A 17,063-nucleotide genomic window follows, 5' to 3' on the forward strand; every position below is an offset into this window, starting at 1 on the left:
ATTCTTTATTAGATGAACCTAGCTTGTATGAACATATTTTTAATTATTTGCGTATCTTTATTCTTCAAAACTGTGAAAGTTGAGTCCTTTGGAATACCTCCAGAGAAAAAGGAATTTTCACCATGTTTACTTGAAATTTAAAACAACTCAAATGGTCCTGATTGTCAGAAAAACATACATATATGAATTTTATTAGCAGTCATTTGAGAAATACTTATTCATTAAAGCATAGCATAATAAGTAGGTAAATCAAGGGCATATTCTTAAATTAATTCCAAACCCTAACATACAAAGAGACTAACTGGGAACAGCTTCAGTAACAGCTAGTGCTTAAATCTGCTGCTTTTGATTCTCCCCAGAGAATCAACCTTTCACCAGTTTTACATTTCAATACATATAGCTCTCTATATAGAGCAATATTTTTTAAAGTTAGGCAAAGCCTCTTGATTTTCTTGTTGGCACTGCGGAACAAGAAGGTAACCTTTCCAAAGTCAAAATGTTTCCCTTCCTGGGCTCAGGGGGTCCCTGTTATTAAAGCTGTTTTCAATGCTAACTAAGGTCCAAGTTGCAATGAACAGCATTATAAAGAGGATTTTGGGAGCTAGGCCAGCAAGCTAATCTTCTCTAGTCTACTCTAATTGTATGGGACATTTTTTGTTCCCAGACATGAATTCCCTTATCTCTCATTTTCTATCTGCATTTCATATTTAAGTGGTTATTAATTTCCAGTGCTAAACCTTTCAATAAACTAGACTGTAACCTAAATCACACATTTCAAGATTGCAAACCGGGTTTCTAATAAGCTAAGCATATTAGAGAAACAAAATGTACTTAGCTGGAAAAGAAAAAAATCTTGTGATACATTTATTGCATTAATCGCTGTTGTATTCAATATTCAGCACAAGGAATGTGAATTTTGTAAGTAGATGCTGAAATTTCAAACCACGGAGATTGTTGACAAATTCCTGTTTCTGAAATAATTGTTCTGGTCCTAAGGGGTTTTTTTGGTTGTTATTTTTGGTTTTTTTTCCCCACAAATACAATCCCTCTCAAGTTAAAAAGAGCAATTTTCAATATAAATGAAGTAGCAGCTGAGTAATTTAGCATAGCCTAGAAAATTAGTGTTTCAGCACAGAGAAAATAATGGTAAAGTCATCACCATCATACACTGCAAACACAATGCAAACAACCCTGTTGAGAGACTTCCTTCCACCCACTACCATCTCATTACTGCTTTGGGCTCCATTTCAGGGGCAGAAATAATACAGCAGGGAGAGTGGACAATGAACACTGAGAAGGAAGAAACAGAGGGAGGGAGTCAGTCCTTTCCCTGGACCCAGTTCAGCTCAGCCTAGCACTGTTTAGCACAACACTGTGTCACAAAGATTACTTGTTCTTCAAATAATTGTATGCTGTACACCATTTTACTGCTGCCAAAGACCATGTTGGTTTTACAGAGTTGGAAAAACATGCATTCTAGCAAGGGAGAAAAAGGATTTGACACTGAAATATGCTTGATTTAGTTTCCTAATTTCTCTCTAAGAGGCAGAGATTGACAAATATTTTAAAGCATTAGCAGCATGCCATAGAATGAAAGCAAAACCTGTATCAAGAAGACACAGAGAAGTGAACCATTGCCTGAGTACAAGACATTAAAAATTAAAGAATAGGAAGTCAGCGTGTGAACATATGGTGTGAATATGAGCTGCAGCTCCAACACCACAGTAAAAACTCATCTTCTCAAAGTTTAGTTTTATGAGCACAGGGTTTTCCTGCATTATCAGGAATAACTATGGCACTGCAATGCTCATCTATAAGTGGTTATAAAATATAATAAAAAAACCCTAAGTACCACAATGCATCATTAAAAACTTCATTTTAAGAAAACTATAATTATGATCAAAGTAATCGATTTATTAAATAATAGGACAAAGACATGCATAGTAAAAATTAAGTGCTTGAGTACAGTTGCTCTCTTTCCCTAAGTCTAACACTCTCATCTCATGGTCTATCACAAGCACTCCTGATAAACCGAGCATCATTTTATGGGACCAAATCCTGTATACTACCGTGAAATACCAAACACCCCTGGCTATTGAGTTTAATCTTTCTGACATGCAGAGAAAATCTTGACTGGTAGCATTAATCAACAGCAACTCTCTTGCAGTTATCAGTAGGGCATAAAAAATTATGAAATACAAGAAATATTTAAATAACTATGATACTCCAGAAATATTTAAATAATGAATCACTAAAATATTTTCTTCATGTAACAAGCTGGCTGAATTCAGAGGGCATGTTGAAGAGGGGAACGATCTGACCATATGTTGCCTTGTGCAAGCTGTGAGATTTACAGATTTGGGGAAAAGTGGAGAACAGCTTCTGGGAGGTTCCGATTCTCCTTCTCACTTTTGGAATGGGTGGTCAAAGGGAATGCGAGGACAGGGGACAAAGGGAGCTCAGCTCCCTCCTTTCTCCTCTCAGGGCACTACAGGAGAGCAGGAGGAGGGGAAAGAAAAGCTACTGGCTATAAATCAGCAGCAAAGGGGGAAAGAAGGAAATACGACTATCAGTTCTGCAGTCCGCCGCCCCTTGAAGGGTGAGGGTAATTGCCAGACTAACTCTGCGTTAAGAAGATTTGCCCATTTATAAATGGCCTGTCTCTTCCATGGACTGTTTGTAGTCGTGGGGGTACAAAAGGAAAAGGAGCTCCTTTTTGAAACTCGAACTCAAACAAGAGACGTACAAAAGCCAGCGGGCCAGCAAGCGCTGCCTCGCCACCGCCGCGCCCCCACTCCGCGCATCACCACCGCCCGCAGCGCGCCGGGCGGGCGCAGCTCAGCCGCGGCTTGCAAACCTCAGAAAGCGGTGAAGACCTTTTTAACACGCACACACACAGACACAGAAGCACTCTCACACCCAGAGACAGACACAGACACAGAAACACCCTCACGCACACAGAGCTCCCTCCCGCTCGGCCCCGGCCCGCAGCACGCCCGCCGCGGCCGGCAGGTGTCGCTGTGGCGCTCCGCAGCGCTGCGCGGGCGCCGCTCGCCCGCTCCTCTCTCCTCGCCCCTCGCCCCTCGCCGCTCGCCGCTCGCCCCTCGCCGCTCGCTCCTCGCCCCTCGCCCCTCGCCCCTCGCCCATCGCCCCTGGCTCACTCACTTGCAGTCGCGGTCCTCCAGGTCGAAGTGCGGGTTGAAGTTGATCATGATGCGCTGGTACGGCTCCGGCGCCTGGATCAGCCACTCGCACTTCTGGCTGGGGTGGTAGGACTGCGGGTAGCCGGGAGACGTCAGGTACCCGGGGCTTAAAATTTTGATCGTGTCGCCACACTTGTCTGCGGGGGAAGCGAACACACGGGCTGGTCTCAGTGCCCCCGGCAGCAGCGGACCCGGCAGACTGCCGTGGGAGTGCTGCGGGGCCGCAGCCTTCTCCAGGCTAACTTAGCATCCTTCTGCCTTTAAAGGCATCTGAGCTACTTTCTACCGGAGAGAAGAGGACTCCCTCTCCGTCTCCCATTCCTTAAATCCGGTGGCTGGAGAGACAGCAGATAGCAGAAGGCATCCCCATTTCTACACAGTATGCTTTTAAAAAGCCCTCCACTCCAACAGTACCCCTTACAGCGTAAAGGCCTTGCCCCTTCATAACAGCGTAAATATTGGCTGAGAAGTGTACATGGGACACAACTAACTCCAAAAACTATACTCTTCTTAAGTGTGAAGTTTCAAGAAAAGCTGGGAGGAGATGTTAAGAGATGCTATTTGACCCCCTGCCCAGCTATGGGATAAGTCTGGTCTGTGTCACCGACCATTGGGATTGTATTGGTGGATCCAAGCAGGACACCCTCCCTTTGTTTTATCAGTCTATAAATCTAGGCAGGTTGAAACTATCTGTGCTCTTCAAACCCAGGATAGAAGAGAACAAAGTAGCTCTAGTGAAGCAGAAATCATCCGCTATTTACTCTTTCAAGGACGTTTGTTCATGCTTGGAGACTGCATCAAAGTAATGGAGCAGAACAACCTCCCTTCCTCTTCCCCTCATTCCTTCCTCCCCTGAACAACAACAAAGATTTATTTCTAATAGCAAAATAGTTGCAAAAGTTTCTAGAATCACAAAGTGTGACGGTGAAATGTGGTATGCTGCATCTTGCTCCTTTGGTCAGCATTGTCAGGGTTGCATTTTAAGGTTCATAGAAAAAAAAAAGAGACAAAAACATCCAACCTCCACACAGTCACTCACTTCACTGTCCAGTGCAATTTTGTGTTATCACTTTTTTACTACTATGGATTTCTTTCTGTGGACCTTCAGGTAGGAAAAACTTTCTCCAAGTGTTGGTTGTTTAATTTTGAGCAATAAAACATGACAGTAAACTATGGGTAGGAAGAATGTTCCACTAAAGCCAGACTATATATCACTACATCTCAATAATGGTATATACAGACTGCAGTGCTCTATCTAATACATTCCCTGTGAAAGCAAAATGGCAATCCTTGCTCACAGCATGAATTTATAAATATACAGAATTTTGTTGTAGGAAAAACCAGGTCAAATGGAAATGAATGAGCAAGCACACATCAAAAATGCATAAAGCAACACTCTTTATAGAAATTATTTGCCATAAATTAGGAGGGAAGGGGTTGATAGGTACTCAGATGTATGGTCAAAACCAAGATACTGCCAAGCACGTCTCTAGGAAAAGCTATCTTATTATATTTCTGCTGTGCCTTTGCAAACAGGCTGTTTTCCTCTGACCAGAACAAAAGGCATTGGTGCTTAAAGCTCAAAAGCTGTCACTGGCGATCTTGCTAATCCGCTGTCTGGGGCTCTCAGGGAATCTTGCCTTTTCCTCCCTGTGTAAGCATACTCGGAAAGTGATCTTGTCTCATTAAGCCCACTCCAGCCCTGCAAACATCATGGCAGGGTCTGGCATCTGTTAAACGCCTGAAATAAAGCAGTGCTGCTTCTAGTCACTTGACAGAGTCACTTCAGAGGACACTGAGGTGGACTCAGTACCACCAGCGCTCCTTAATCTGCGACTTCTGGGAAAGTGACAGTGTAATAAGATAATGCAGTCTGCTAGACTCCTTGGCTCTGTGCAATCTCTCTCACACTTGATTAAGAAGAGCAGTTTCTAATGACTTTGGACCATTAGTTCCAAATAAGGTTAATGAATTAATTTAGTGGACACTAATACTGCGTGTAGGTGAAGGTGGCATTAGTAGGTCTGGTAGGTGGTAGAGGAGGTTAATGGCCTTGGTGACTCCAGCAGGACCACCACATTAGCCACTCGTGGTGGAGGCTTCTGCCCAGCAACTTGCTCTCCTCTTCCTCTTTTCACAGGGAGAAATGATCAACAGGAGCATGGGGGTGGCTCCCTTCTGTCCCTCAGAGGGACAGGGTGGCAGTATGGGTCTATGTGGGAGGCAGCTGCCCACACCCCGAGCTGGGCTGGGGGGATGAGCAAAGTGCACCTCTCAGAGCATCCCCACACCAGGCTTGATGCACCCCTCTAGCACCTTTGCTCCTGTGCCACAGCACTGGAGGAGGAAGCTCCTGATTAAACTAAGCAGCCTCCTCAAAACATATTGGGAAAGAGATTAACTTCCATCATAAAACACGTGATTTTAATACTCTTGCTTGACACTCCACTTGTGGTCCCTTATTAAAACAATATACCAGTGTAAGTGGAGGATGCTCACTTCTTTTAATTACTTTGATTGAAAACCCAGTCAGGCAAAAGTAAATATTTGATAATTAGTTAATAATAATTGCTCAGGATTTCTCCGGACAGGAAGACTCACATGAGCTGTTTCATGTGCAAGAGCTAAACGTCAAGCAGTCCCACAATTAGACCATCTTTAAAAATGCATCATGCAGTAAAATATTCACAGTGCCCTGGCATTGTTCGGGGAAGGAGGAGCACGCTGCTTTTAATTAGTTGTGTTTTCAAGGGTTGCCTGACAGTAAACTAGACACACCACTCATTCGTTATGGGATTTCTCCTCTTGGAAGGGAGTCTCGAGCCTTCAGAGAAGCTCAGCTCCCCTCTTGGCACAGTGTAAGTTGCACGTAAACTGCAGACTTGGGAAAGGGGTACTCTAGAGAGTGCTCCGTGTGAAGATTATTCGCAGGTACACAACAGCTAGCAGTAGGCACGATCTAAAATTTTACGCTTTGGAAAACAGAAAGGGCGGGCGGGGAAGAGAGCCTTCCCTTTAAAGCGTTCATTATCTTCCAGATATCGAAGGAGAGACGTTTAATTGCCTATGGGACGGGACGCTATTAAGATAATTGGCTGTCCTAATCTAGTGAGAATGAACAGCCTGCTTTATACAATAACCCAAAAAAAGCAGAAAATAAAGTCGAAGAGCAATGTCGGGGATGCGGCGCATCCCTCCTCTGGCAGAAAGTTCCCCCCGGTGGGTTTGTGCCGGTGCCGGTCCCACGGCCCGCCGGGCACCGCCGCCCGCCCCCGCCGGCAGCCCCGAGCCCGGCCCCGCACTGCCCGAGCTGACACCCGGCGGCCCCCGTGACACTCACCGCTCCGCAGAGCCCTGGCGAGGGTGAAGGTGAGGGCTGCACAGTGTAGGAGAAGTCCCCAATCCATTTTCCCTTCCGACAGCAGGGAAAGGAGGAAAAAAAAAAATAAAAATGCCTTCCACGCACAACTCTTCCTTAAATCCTCCAGCCGGAGTGAGGAGCAGAAAGCACGGTCCGCAGGGGCAGTCTCGGGGACAGAAGGAGGCTGGCTTCTCTCTGTGCCTCAAGCCGCCCGCATCCTGTCATTTAGCTCCGGCTCCCTCTCCCTTTCCCCACACTTGTTCCTTCTCCAGGAGCCGCTGCCCCTGCCATTCCCAGCGAGACTAGAGAGCCAAATAAAAACGAGGGGAAAAAAATAACAAAAACAAAACCCAACAAACACACAAACAAGACAGACAAAAAAATACTGGCGGCTGCCGACACCTCGGGAGCGCTCTGCTGGGCGAGGGTGCTCTGCAGAGGGGAGATAAGGAAGGGAAAGCGGCCGTGAGCGGGGACCAGCCGGGGCTGGAGTTTGGCAAACTGCGTCCCCCCTGCCTGCCCGCTCTCCGGCGGCCGCGGCTCCAGCGGGGCCGGACCGTGGAGCGGCGGTGCCGGGGTGCCCGGGGTGCCCGGGGTGCCCGGGGTGCCCCGCACTCACCTGCCCCGGCGGGAGGCGAGCGGGCGAGCGCTGCCGCAGCAGGCACTGCCGGCCGGCGGGGAAGTGGGAAGCGCCCGGGCGGCTCCTGCTCGCAGCCTGAGGAAGAGGAGCGCAACTCAGCGGCAATAAGAGAGGCCGAGGAACCGCCGTCTCCCAAGCCCCAGTCCCCTCCCCCTCCCCGCCCTCCTCCTTCTCCTCCTCCTCCTTCTCCTCCTCAGCCCCCCAAGACATCGGCAGCGCGGAAGAACGAACAAACAAACACGGCAAGCCCTAGCTCTGGCACTCAGCCGAGGCGGGGACTGGCGAGGGGGAACGCGGGGAGCGCAGGGGGGCGAGAGGCCCCCGCCCCGGCAGGTAGAGCCGATGCGGGCGGCGGCACCACCTGCGCCCCGCGGGCTCCTGCGCGGCCCCGCCAGCCCTGCCCTGCCGTGTCCTGCCCGCCCTGCCCTGCCGTGTCCTGCCCGCCCTGCCCTGCCGTGTCCTGCCAGCCCTGCCCTGCCGTGTCCTGCCATGCCCTGCCCGGCCGCCCCCGTCGCCCCGGCCCCACACACAGACACGCACACACGCACGCATCCCTGCCCACCTCCCGGCTCGCCCGCCTCGGGTACCCCGCGGGATCCCTGCCCCGTCCCTTCCCGGGCCATCCCCTCTGCCACCTTTCCCTCCTCCGCCACCTTCTACCCCTTCCAACACTCTTTTTTTGTTTCGTGCGAGAGTGCGTGTCCCTCGAAGTCCCTGCCCTTTCCCCATTGGGACACCACCGTCCCTTCTTGTCCTAGGGGAAGCAGGCTGTGCTGATGTGGGGTGAGCTGCCAGGATTCCCCGTCAGAGTACCTAGCCCCAGGTGTCAGGCTCATCTGGCCACTGCATATCTGCACCTCCCTGTATCCCCTCCCTTCCGACTCTTTTCCCACCTCCTTTCTCACCCACTCTTGCTGTCGTTCCCGTCTCTCTCAGCTCCCGTTGCAGCTTTGCCCCCCTCAGTCTGTCTGTCTCTCATGAAGTCTCTTGAGAGGCTGAGGAGCTGCTGGGGTCCCCCAGGGCCGGCTCTGCTCCCGAAGGAGGCTGTGCAGTGTGAAATCCCCACTGGGGAGTGTGTCTCTCCTCCTGAGCATTCTCCCTCCACTCTGGCACCATAGGAGTGGAACAAAGCAGGGACATATCAGGCTCTGAATCCTGCTGCTTTGGCTGCACAGCCTGGTGCTCACAGCCTACGGGCCCTGTCTCTTCCTTGCCCTATTACCCTGCCTTACAGGCTGTCCCTGCACCTGGGGAGCCATCACCTTGCTGAACACAACTCCTTCTTTTACGTGGAGTACATTGCACACCCTCTATGTGAGGGCAATCCAGTTGCTGGGATAGGGGTTACAGGAAGAGCTCCAAGGCTGAAAGCTGAAACACAGTCTTAAAGGTTCCCAAAGATGTGTCTGTGCTAGGAGAATTACCTGCAGCCAGTGGTGATGTCAGCCACTGTCATGTCCCAGGGCAATTTGAAAACAATTTGTCACTGGTGCACAGTCAAGGCAAACTCTGTTAATGCTTCCTCAGGAAAAAGGCCTGATAGAAGACCTACTCCATAAGGAGTTTTTCTGAAGGATGCAGTGGGAAAAGAGCTGAGTTTTGCTGGGGACAGGGTCATCCTCCAAAGGCAGTAAACCCCTGTCCACTTTGAAGATATAGCCCTGTTAGAAATAGTTTTCAAACATAGTTGTCAGTCTGCAGCCGCACAGATTAACTACAAACATGTTACATCTGTGTACAGAAACCATACTCAAATCCATCCCTTTGTCTCTAGCCCTGAGTCTGAGATTTCTACTCTCACTCTCCCTTGCTGCCCTTTTGAAGCCCTGAGTTTAAGGTCAGCTGAAGTCTGGAGATTAAGTCTCTAGGAAATTTGTCTGCTGGTTTCATGCTGCATACTCTCTCACCACTACTTTCTGAGTTTTTTCCAGACATTCCCCTTCTGTTCCATTATTACAATTCCCTAATATTGTACACTAAAATGCAGTTTGATCCTGTTATACTCTCTGTACACTTAATTCTTTCTTTTGTTGGCTTCTGCTTCTGCCCCTGCCCATGACCCTGCTTCTGCCCATGCCTGTGTCTGCAGGCAGGCTAGAAACAGGCAGGCTGGAACTAGTCAGATTGAGTTATTGGGTTCAGTCTCATTTCCCCATCTTTAGGCAGTCTCTGGATCATCATTTGCAATACTTATGCATTTTCCTGATTGATTGGGATGTATATTTTATGGGTAGCACATTAAGCCCCCTTTATTTTTTTTTCTTTTAGAGACATTCCCAGAACACGGGGGAAGAGGAGAGTTAACAGTGCTTTCTGATTATTAAAACTCATTCTGCTGGACAGTCTTTGAGATAAATGGGTTCTGACCTGATCGTAGTTTGATTGTTTGAGCAACAATATAGCTTTTAAAATAAAGTAAATCTATTTTTGAAAACAGAAATTACCTGCTGATGGTTGCTTACTAAGGGTTTGCAGAAATATATAGATACATGTTTGTTTTAAAACCAGTTCCAGCAACCAAGATTAATTCTCTAAGTGACAATACCCAGAAAGCATGTACATCAAAAAACACACTTACTACAGGACAGTGATGGCCCTCCTGCTTTTGGATTAGCATTTTCTGTCAGGTGATTTCTAGGAATCTGCAGAAAGGAAATAATCATTGCCAGCTGTACACTGTAAAGATGCTCCCAACCAACCAACCAACCAACCAACCAACCAACCAACCAACCAACCAACCACTGTGTTTCATTGATTTTTTTTTCCCTGTCTGATTAATAAGTTGCATTTTACAGATGGAGACATAGTTTTTAGTAGCTAATGTATTTTAAAGAAATTCCTTTCTCTGGAAGAAAACACTTAAATGCAGACAGAACATGTACATTAAGGAAGATGGTACAATGTGATAAATTGTAAAATAATGGTGAAAGTTGCTTTTATCACCTGAGCCTAGCCAGTAATCACTAATCCATATACCAAGGTTTATTTCAACATGCCTGGGTCTCAAATATCAGTGCTTCCTCTTCTTGCAGAGACAGAGATGTGCAACAGGCTGCAGAGACAGCTGGACAGAAATGGCCTCTGTTGGGGCTACCATGGCCCATAGAAGAGGATTTCTGCCCTTCCTCAGCACTGTGTGGGCATTTTGGATCCCACAATGGGACTTTATTTTATTTTTTCCCTGTTGATGTCTCAAGGCCTGGCCAATGTACCAGAGTCTGGTACATTAATGTCCTTCCCTATCATAACATGAATGACACCAGTCGAATTTTTCCACCCACCTTTTTCTCTCTATATAAACACAGTTTTCTCCTGTATATGAATTGCCCTGGAATGATGAGTGAAGACATTCTACCCTTGGTTTACATGTATTTACCTGAAAATGTTTAATCTTTAATAATCTTGAATATAAACTGGCATCAAATGAAACATTCAGAAGTGTCTTTTTATAATCCACTTCTCACATTTTAGTCATGGAATTTTAGGTCCTGATCCTGCAACTGCTTACACATTTGTTCAGCTCTCCATTTTCACATCAGTAATGGGATTTTATGGCAAGTTAGTGTTACAAAGACTGAATCTGAATCCAACGTATGTAAAAGTTAATGGAGTGGCTAGCTTTGGGGTTTGGGTTCAGGCCCATCTTTGCTTCATAATTTGACTTGGTGTTTATAATGCTTTTTTGAAGATTGTCTGCACTTCTGTTATAAACCTGTTTCTCAAGAAGTTTATAATTCAGCCATAAAAAAATATTTGCCTTGGGCTAAATAATGTAATATAAAACTTAAAATTCCAAAGGAAAAAACCATTTTTCCCATTTTAACAATAGCAAAATGGAGCAACTTTGATGTTTATCCCTTTATGTACTCACACAGCACTTTTAATTAAAAACTAAGTTTGGCAAATGATTAATCAATGGCTGAAGACACCTTTATTTGGAATTATTTTGAAAAAGAAACACAACAAATTAAACTCATCCATAATATTAAAAGCCTGAAAATGGAGACTTCCTGTGAGTATGTAGTGCAGAATATAAGTATATTTGCTTTATGACTGTGTCTACTAATATCTTCATATACAGTCTGATGCTCATTTATATCCTTTTCTCTAATGTTTTCCTTTTTTTTTCCACTTATCTTCCCCAATAATCTCTCCAAAACTAGGCTTCTGTGTCATCTCCTCTTCTGTTGTTTTGGCCATATGAATCACTACTTGGCTTCCTGTTGCTCACTGTACTGAACCAAAGCTATTTACCCTTATCTTTAAGATCAGACATACATTTTACCTTGTCTATATCTCTCCTCTCTCAGCCCTTTTATCTCCTACATCTTTTATCCTCCTACTCAGTCTCTCACACCCAATGCTTTTTCACCCTGTCCTCTCACGTTACACCTCTTTTCCACGCACAGCCACACACATCTAAATGATCCTTCTTCTTTCACTGCACATCTTAGCCTTCTCCAAAGAACCACTGCAAATACATTGATTTTCATAAACTGTGCCATCTGATTTATACATTATTTAAATTTACATATGGCCATGTGTTGCAATATACACTCATATCCTAGTCTCTATTGGTTAGAGATCAGATTCATTTGCTTTTATATCATCTCCACACTCACTACATTGTTAGGCTCAGATTCATTTTACAAATATCTTACCAAACTCTTTGGAATCACAACTGTGCCATGACATAAATGCCTTATCAATGTCCATCATCCTGTCTAAACACATTCCACTCAAAAAAATTAGCACAGCCCCAGGCTTTATTAGCTGATTATCTGATCATCAGAAGTCCAATGTTTTCATTTGTGTCAAAGGCAAATTATCTCACATATCATTATACTCCCATTTTCAATTTGACAACAAGCTCATCAGGTCTCTCCACAGCCTAATTCCTCTATTGCTTGCATTGCTACAGCTGCCAAAATCTAGACATGGTCACCATGTTCCTCCAAATGGTCCCACTCCTCTTTTTAACATTTCTTTTCTTTTTTTTTCCTTTCTTCACTAATATTTGCATATTTTCAGAGTAATTTGCTTTTATCTAAAATAGGAAGTAGACAGCACATACAACATATGATTTAAAGTAGGGTTTTTAATAATAATGCCTGATCAACTCAAAGGTTCTGAAGTAGCTGTTTCTGTGATTAAGGAAGTAATACATAGCAAATTCACCATATGGACTAAATATCTGACTATATTTCCATTGGTGGCAATGACAAAATCCCACTGACTTCAAAGGAGAAAAGCAGGCCCTGTATGATGATAATGGACCCTTAGATTATAAACTTGTTTTTATCAGCTTCAGTTGTTTCCATTTGCTTGCATAATGGGTATATCAGTGTCTGTGTTTACACTAAAAGATAACTGCTGCAAAAAAACAAAAATAGCAGCTCTTTCAAAGTAAGGTTTTGCCAGACTGAAGGTCTATAATCATTAAGAAGTAGGTAAAAAACAGTGCTAGATGTACCTTTGTATTTCTTGTCTTGCTCCATTTTTGTCTGGAAAATTAGTGTCCTGCTCAAATAATCTATTCATCCATAAAGGTCCTTGTGATTATATCATATTATTGAGAATGATGTGCACTACTTTATACGTGCTACACCTGATAGAATAATACTGGGAAGGGTGCAATGTTATTAGGGGAATGGAAGCTGTCACAGCCACACTGCATGGTTGTCATGCACCCCCTTTAGCTCCAGTGCAGCAATCAGGGTAAACAAGCAGTAGGACCGCGTTCATTACAGATCAGATTCCCTTCCTCTGCCCTCTCTCATCTTCTTCAAGAGATGTTCTCTATCATAATTTTCTTTGTCACTTATTACAGCTGATGTTAAATGGCTTTTCAGCTAAATGCTTGTTTGGGTTATTTATTAACTAGGGAACATTTACATTGGCAGACTTTGATGTTAAACCTGCAATGGAGAACCCATTTGTAGGCTATAGTGGATTAACTAGAAATTCAGGGAATCGTATTCAGAGGGATTAACTCTTAGGCAGTGGATTACCTCCAGTCAGTTAGCTTCATTGGAGGAGATGGAAACAACCACTAGCACACAGATCTGTATTCAGGTGATTGCATATAATGGTAGGAGTACTATTCAAACAAATTATATGTCTGCTGCTCTTGTTCTTGCAGTGCAAGAATTTGGACTGAGATCTGGAAGGAGCTCTAAGGCTCTGCATGGGTAAATTTTGTTTCACATCAGTGCTTGAAAGTACAAAGCAAGAAACATACTGGTCTGATCTACTGGGTTCATTTCCAGAATGTTGGTTTCTTTCAATATTGTCTCCTTGTTGCTATGTTTGTAGGAATATTAAATATCATGTTTCATAAAATTTCTTTGAAAAAAACCCCCATCACAACATGGAAGTTTGTTTTGTTACTTTTTCAGGAAGGCACAGTCAAAAAAGAAAGACATTTTTGGTATTTTGGAATACATGTGGAAAATTTTTTAAAGCTGAATTTACAGGGGAAAGTAGAGAGATATCAGAGAAACCCAATGGGCGTGTTAGAAAATTGGATTGGCAAACTCTCTGGTATAGAATTAGAAAAAGAAATTAAAAGACAGTCTTTTAGGAATAGAGAATTATATTTTTAAAAGCCTCACATTTATTGGAAATTTGTTGTGTTTGTCTTTTATTCAAGCCTCGCTTTTCTTAAAAATTTGTCTTGTTCATCTTTTTTCTTCATCCTGTCTTTTCTGCTTTATTTTTAACTGTGTTGAGACCACTTTGTTGCCAATAAAGGCAACTGAAGAACTCCTGTTTTGAGCTGTACCTATTTTGCTGGGGAAAAAAAGGTTTGTAAAAGAAGCATCAAAGCAATAACCAAAGCAGCTTTCCACATCCTTACAATCTTCTCAATCTTATTTCACGAAAAGGGTAACAGAATCATTATATTAAGTTTTTTTTTTTTGTCATCTCCCAGGTATAGTTTAACATTTCTTACAGACCTTTCTGCAATCTATTTTCCATTGTGGGTTCATGACTTTATATAATTCAGACAGGTTGTCATGAGGAGAAACACAGTTGTTCAGGTTGTCATAGCAGCTAAAACTTTCTTTTCTGTGAAATTGTCACCAGGCCTTTGGCTTCTTGTAACCAAATCACCAGAAACATTATTAGTTTAATGAAGAAGCTCTCCAACAGGCTGTTTCCAAATCTGCAAGTTATCTGTCCAACAAGTATGTCACTGCTGTGTGCAGTATTTTATTCACAAAGGCCATCTGGACAGCCTTGACAAAGGATTCATATCATTTGCCAGAGAACATCTTGTTTGCTGTGAAAAAAAAATTAAATTCAATGTTATTTTAAATCTATCCAGAGACATTGCTTTTTTTGTTCTCAACTGCTCTGTTGGCTTTACCATGTTGAAGTTTCTTTGTCATCATTGTAGAATTTATAATCATGACATAGTCTCTTTTTTCATCCCTGTAGTTAAAGTCTTACACATACCTTTGTTCTTTAACATTATTTCAGACTCTGATCAGTAACAGTCCTTTATTTATTCTAGTGAGATTTGTGTTTGGATACAAACTCTCTGACATTTATATGTTATGCTGTTTTAGAGATTTCCTTCATGGCTTGTTCATCATGCCATAGCATATCATAAAACCTTCAATTATTTTCTCCTCCTTTGGGGCAAATTCTTCAATCACAAAGATCTTAATGAGTAATAAACAGACAAAAACCAGGTACTACATATAGACTAGAAAAAGGTCAAAGCCCACTTTAACAGCTTGGCAATTGCATGTAGTGAATCCAAAAGGTGCTTGGGTTTTATTGACTGGAATGAAGATGATTTCAGCTAGGCAGAAAATAACATGCTGTGACCAATGGCCAAGAACCCCACTTCAAATTAATCCTGCAAGATACTGAGCAATCTTATAAAAGAGTGAGTAACCTGAGCTGCCCTACAACACGATAGGAGCTGATGTTTTTTCAGCTCCTTAGTACAACACCGAGCATGTTGCTGGAGAGCTCTGCATCTTTCATGCAGAAAGTTCACATGTTAATATAAATTCAAATGTTCTTTCACCCAATTACCCATAATTAGAAAAGGGCTTCCAGACCTTTGTGATACAGTATCTGGATGAAACATGAGAAAATTAATGAAATTGATTTTTTGACATGTGCAGTATCACTCCCTGAATCTAATTGAAATAATATTTTTGAGAACGACCAGAACTTTCAATTTATTGAAGGGGCTTCTTTTTTATTTGCTGCCTTGATTTTTGTCTTACAAGATAATTTTGTGGCACACATATATGGTCCGGTTGCAATCAGTGAATAAATAACACATTTTGCATTCATTTGTATATTCAGAATCTCTCCAAGTCTCCATTGAAGTAAAGTATAGACACACTGTTTTGGAGAATTTAAGGTGAATTAAAATTTAGAACCAAAGTGTATAAATTGTTCTTAATTATGTAAATGTGGTACCTGAAAAAAAAATAAATTAGGTTAGTAATGAGACGGTGGTAATAAACAATTTCTGCTTTAAATGTAATCTTTTTTATGGCTAAAGAAGACCATCGGCATGCCGGAGTTCATTTTTCCAAAGGCCCACACTTTTGCAAATGAAATGAGATTTTCTGCATTGACTGCTTTAAAAAGAAAAAAAAAGAAGCTTAAAAGTTTAGTATGCCTAGACACAGTGACAAGACTGCATGTAGATGCTAAAACCCAGCAGAAAAGCAGCAACAGGTATTTAGAGAGGCTGGGGATATTTGAGTGTACTATCTCCCTAGGTGACAGGGGAGTGTTGGGCAGTGAAGATCACTATTATGGTCTGTGGCTGCATTCTGGCCCACGCTGCTGCTCTGCCAAGACACACTCAGGGTCTTTAGCCAAGACATTAACCTATTGACCCACTGCCTCAGGATGAGAATGCTGCCAGCAATAGTTGGCTCTCATTGAAGAGTAAGGTACTGCAAACATTGAAAAGAAACAATTCCTTGGCAACCAATCAGAAGATATACCTACGAAACACTGAACAAAGTCAAAGTTTCTGAGACTCTGCTGCTTGCCTATGCCCCATTGAAAATTGTCTTCATCAAACTCTAATTCATATGTATTAAAAGATATTAGGTTAATTTTGTATATACTGATATACTGATGAGGATGTGGGATGGACCTGAGCACTACTGGTAATTGTCATCATGATTTCAGTGTGGTTTTACTCACTGTGAGCTAGTGCATGCCGGCAGTGCCTAGGGGAGTCAGCATGGGTCAGGAAGCATTCCCCAAAGGAAGTCTGGATGAAGCTGTCCTGCAGAAAGCAGGTGAGTTATTTGACATCAGGCCAGGGCACAATCTCTAATCCATTTGGTCAACAAATATAGACGCAGCTTTAATAGCTGCACAATTACTACATCTTTGCAAAAACTGATGCTGTCCAGCAAACAGAAAACTATTAATGTGAGAGTTAACCAAAATGAGGGGCTACTTTTGATGAACACATTTTTGGTATGGAGAGGAAGCAATCAAAGTGCAGGGTGACCCTGCATACCTCCACTTGTTGCTCAGCTGCCCGCTGCGGAGAGCAGTCCCTCTGCTGATACCTCCAGGCAGGGTTTCTAGGAGGGTTTTGAGCATGAGGACATGCAAAGGATTCATCATCCCTCCCCTTCTGAAATGCCTATTATTCATGTACTAGGTGATAGCTCAGATTTCTGTATAAAAACCAGGGTGCACAAGGCTTTCAGTTGCTCTGGCTGACATGTCTACTGAAGCATTTCAGTATTCCACAGTGTGAGATCTTGCTCTTTGGCAAGGGGGAGTGGGTACAGTGTCTGTGACTTCAAATGCTGGAAGGAGAAGGTGTCTTTGAGAGGGATAGAGGGGCACCACC

The 17,063-nt window shown here is 43.6% G+C and overlaps 2 protein-coding genes across 5 annotated transcripts in view; one reads left to right on the forward strand and one right to left on the reverse strand.

Moving 5' to 3' along the window:
- Positions 1-7,267, reverse strand: part of NRP1 (neuropilin 1) — a 114,329-nt gene extending 107,062 nt beyond the window's left edge. For 3 of the 4 annotated variants that reach the window (XM_039706757.1, XM_039706752.1, XM_039706744.1), the window contains exons 1-2: positions 6,544-6,909; positions 3,166-3,340 (exon numbers count right to left, since the gene is read on the reverse strand). In XM_039706757.1, the coding sequence (XP_039562691.1) occupies positions 3,166-3,340; positions 6,544-6,610 (242 nt within the window). In that variant the 5' untranslated portion in view covers positions 6,611-6,909. Of the gene's footprint in view, positions 1-3,165; positions 3,341-6,543 lie in introns of all 4 variants that reach the window. The other variant, XM_039706764.1, reaches the window with a different exon arrangement.
- On the forward strand, positions 6,655-9,570 carry LOC120500579 (collagen alpha-1(II) chain-like). The gene is made up of 3 exons (XM_039705660.1): positions 6,655-6,784; positions 6,890-7,537; positions 9,473-9,570. The coding sequence occupies exons 1-3, from the start codon at positions 6,655-6,657 to the stop codon at positions 9,526-9,528; spliced, it is 834 nt and encodes a 277-aa protein (XP_039561594.1). The 3' UTR covers positions 9,529-9,570.
- Positions 9,571-17,063: the final 7,493 nt, after the last annotated feature.

This window comes from Passer montanus, unplaced genomic scaffold, assembly GCF_014805655.1.
Source record: "Passer montanus isolate IOZ18808 unplaced genomic scaffold, ASM1480565v1 scaffold10, whole genome shotgun sequence".
Taxonomy (NCBI): domain Eukaryota; kingdom Metazoa; phylum Chordata; class Aves; order Passeriformes; family Passeridae; genus Passer; species Passer montanus.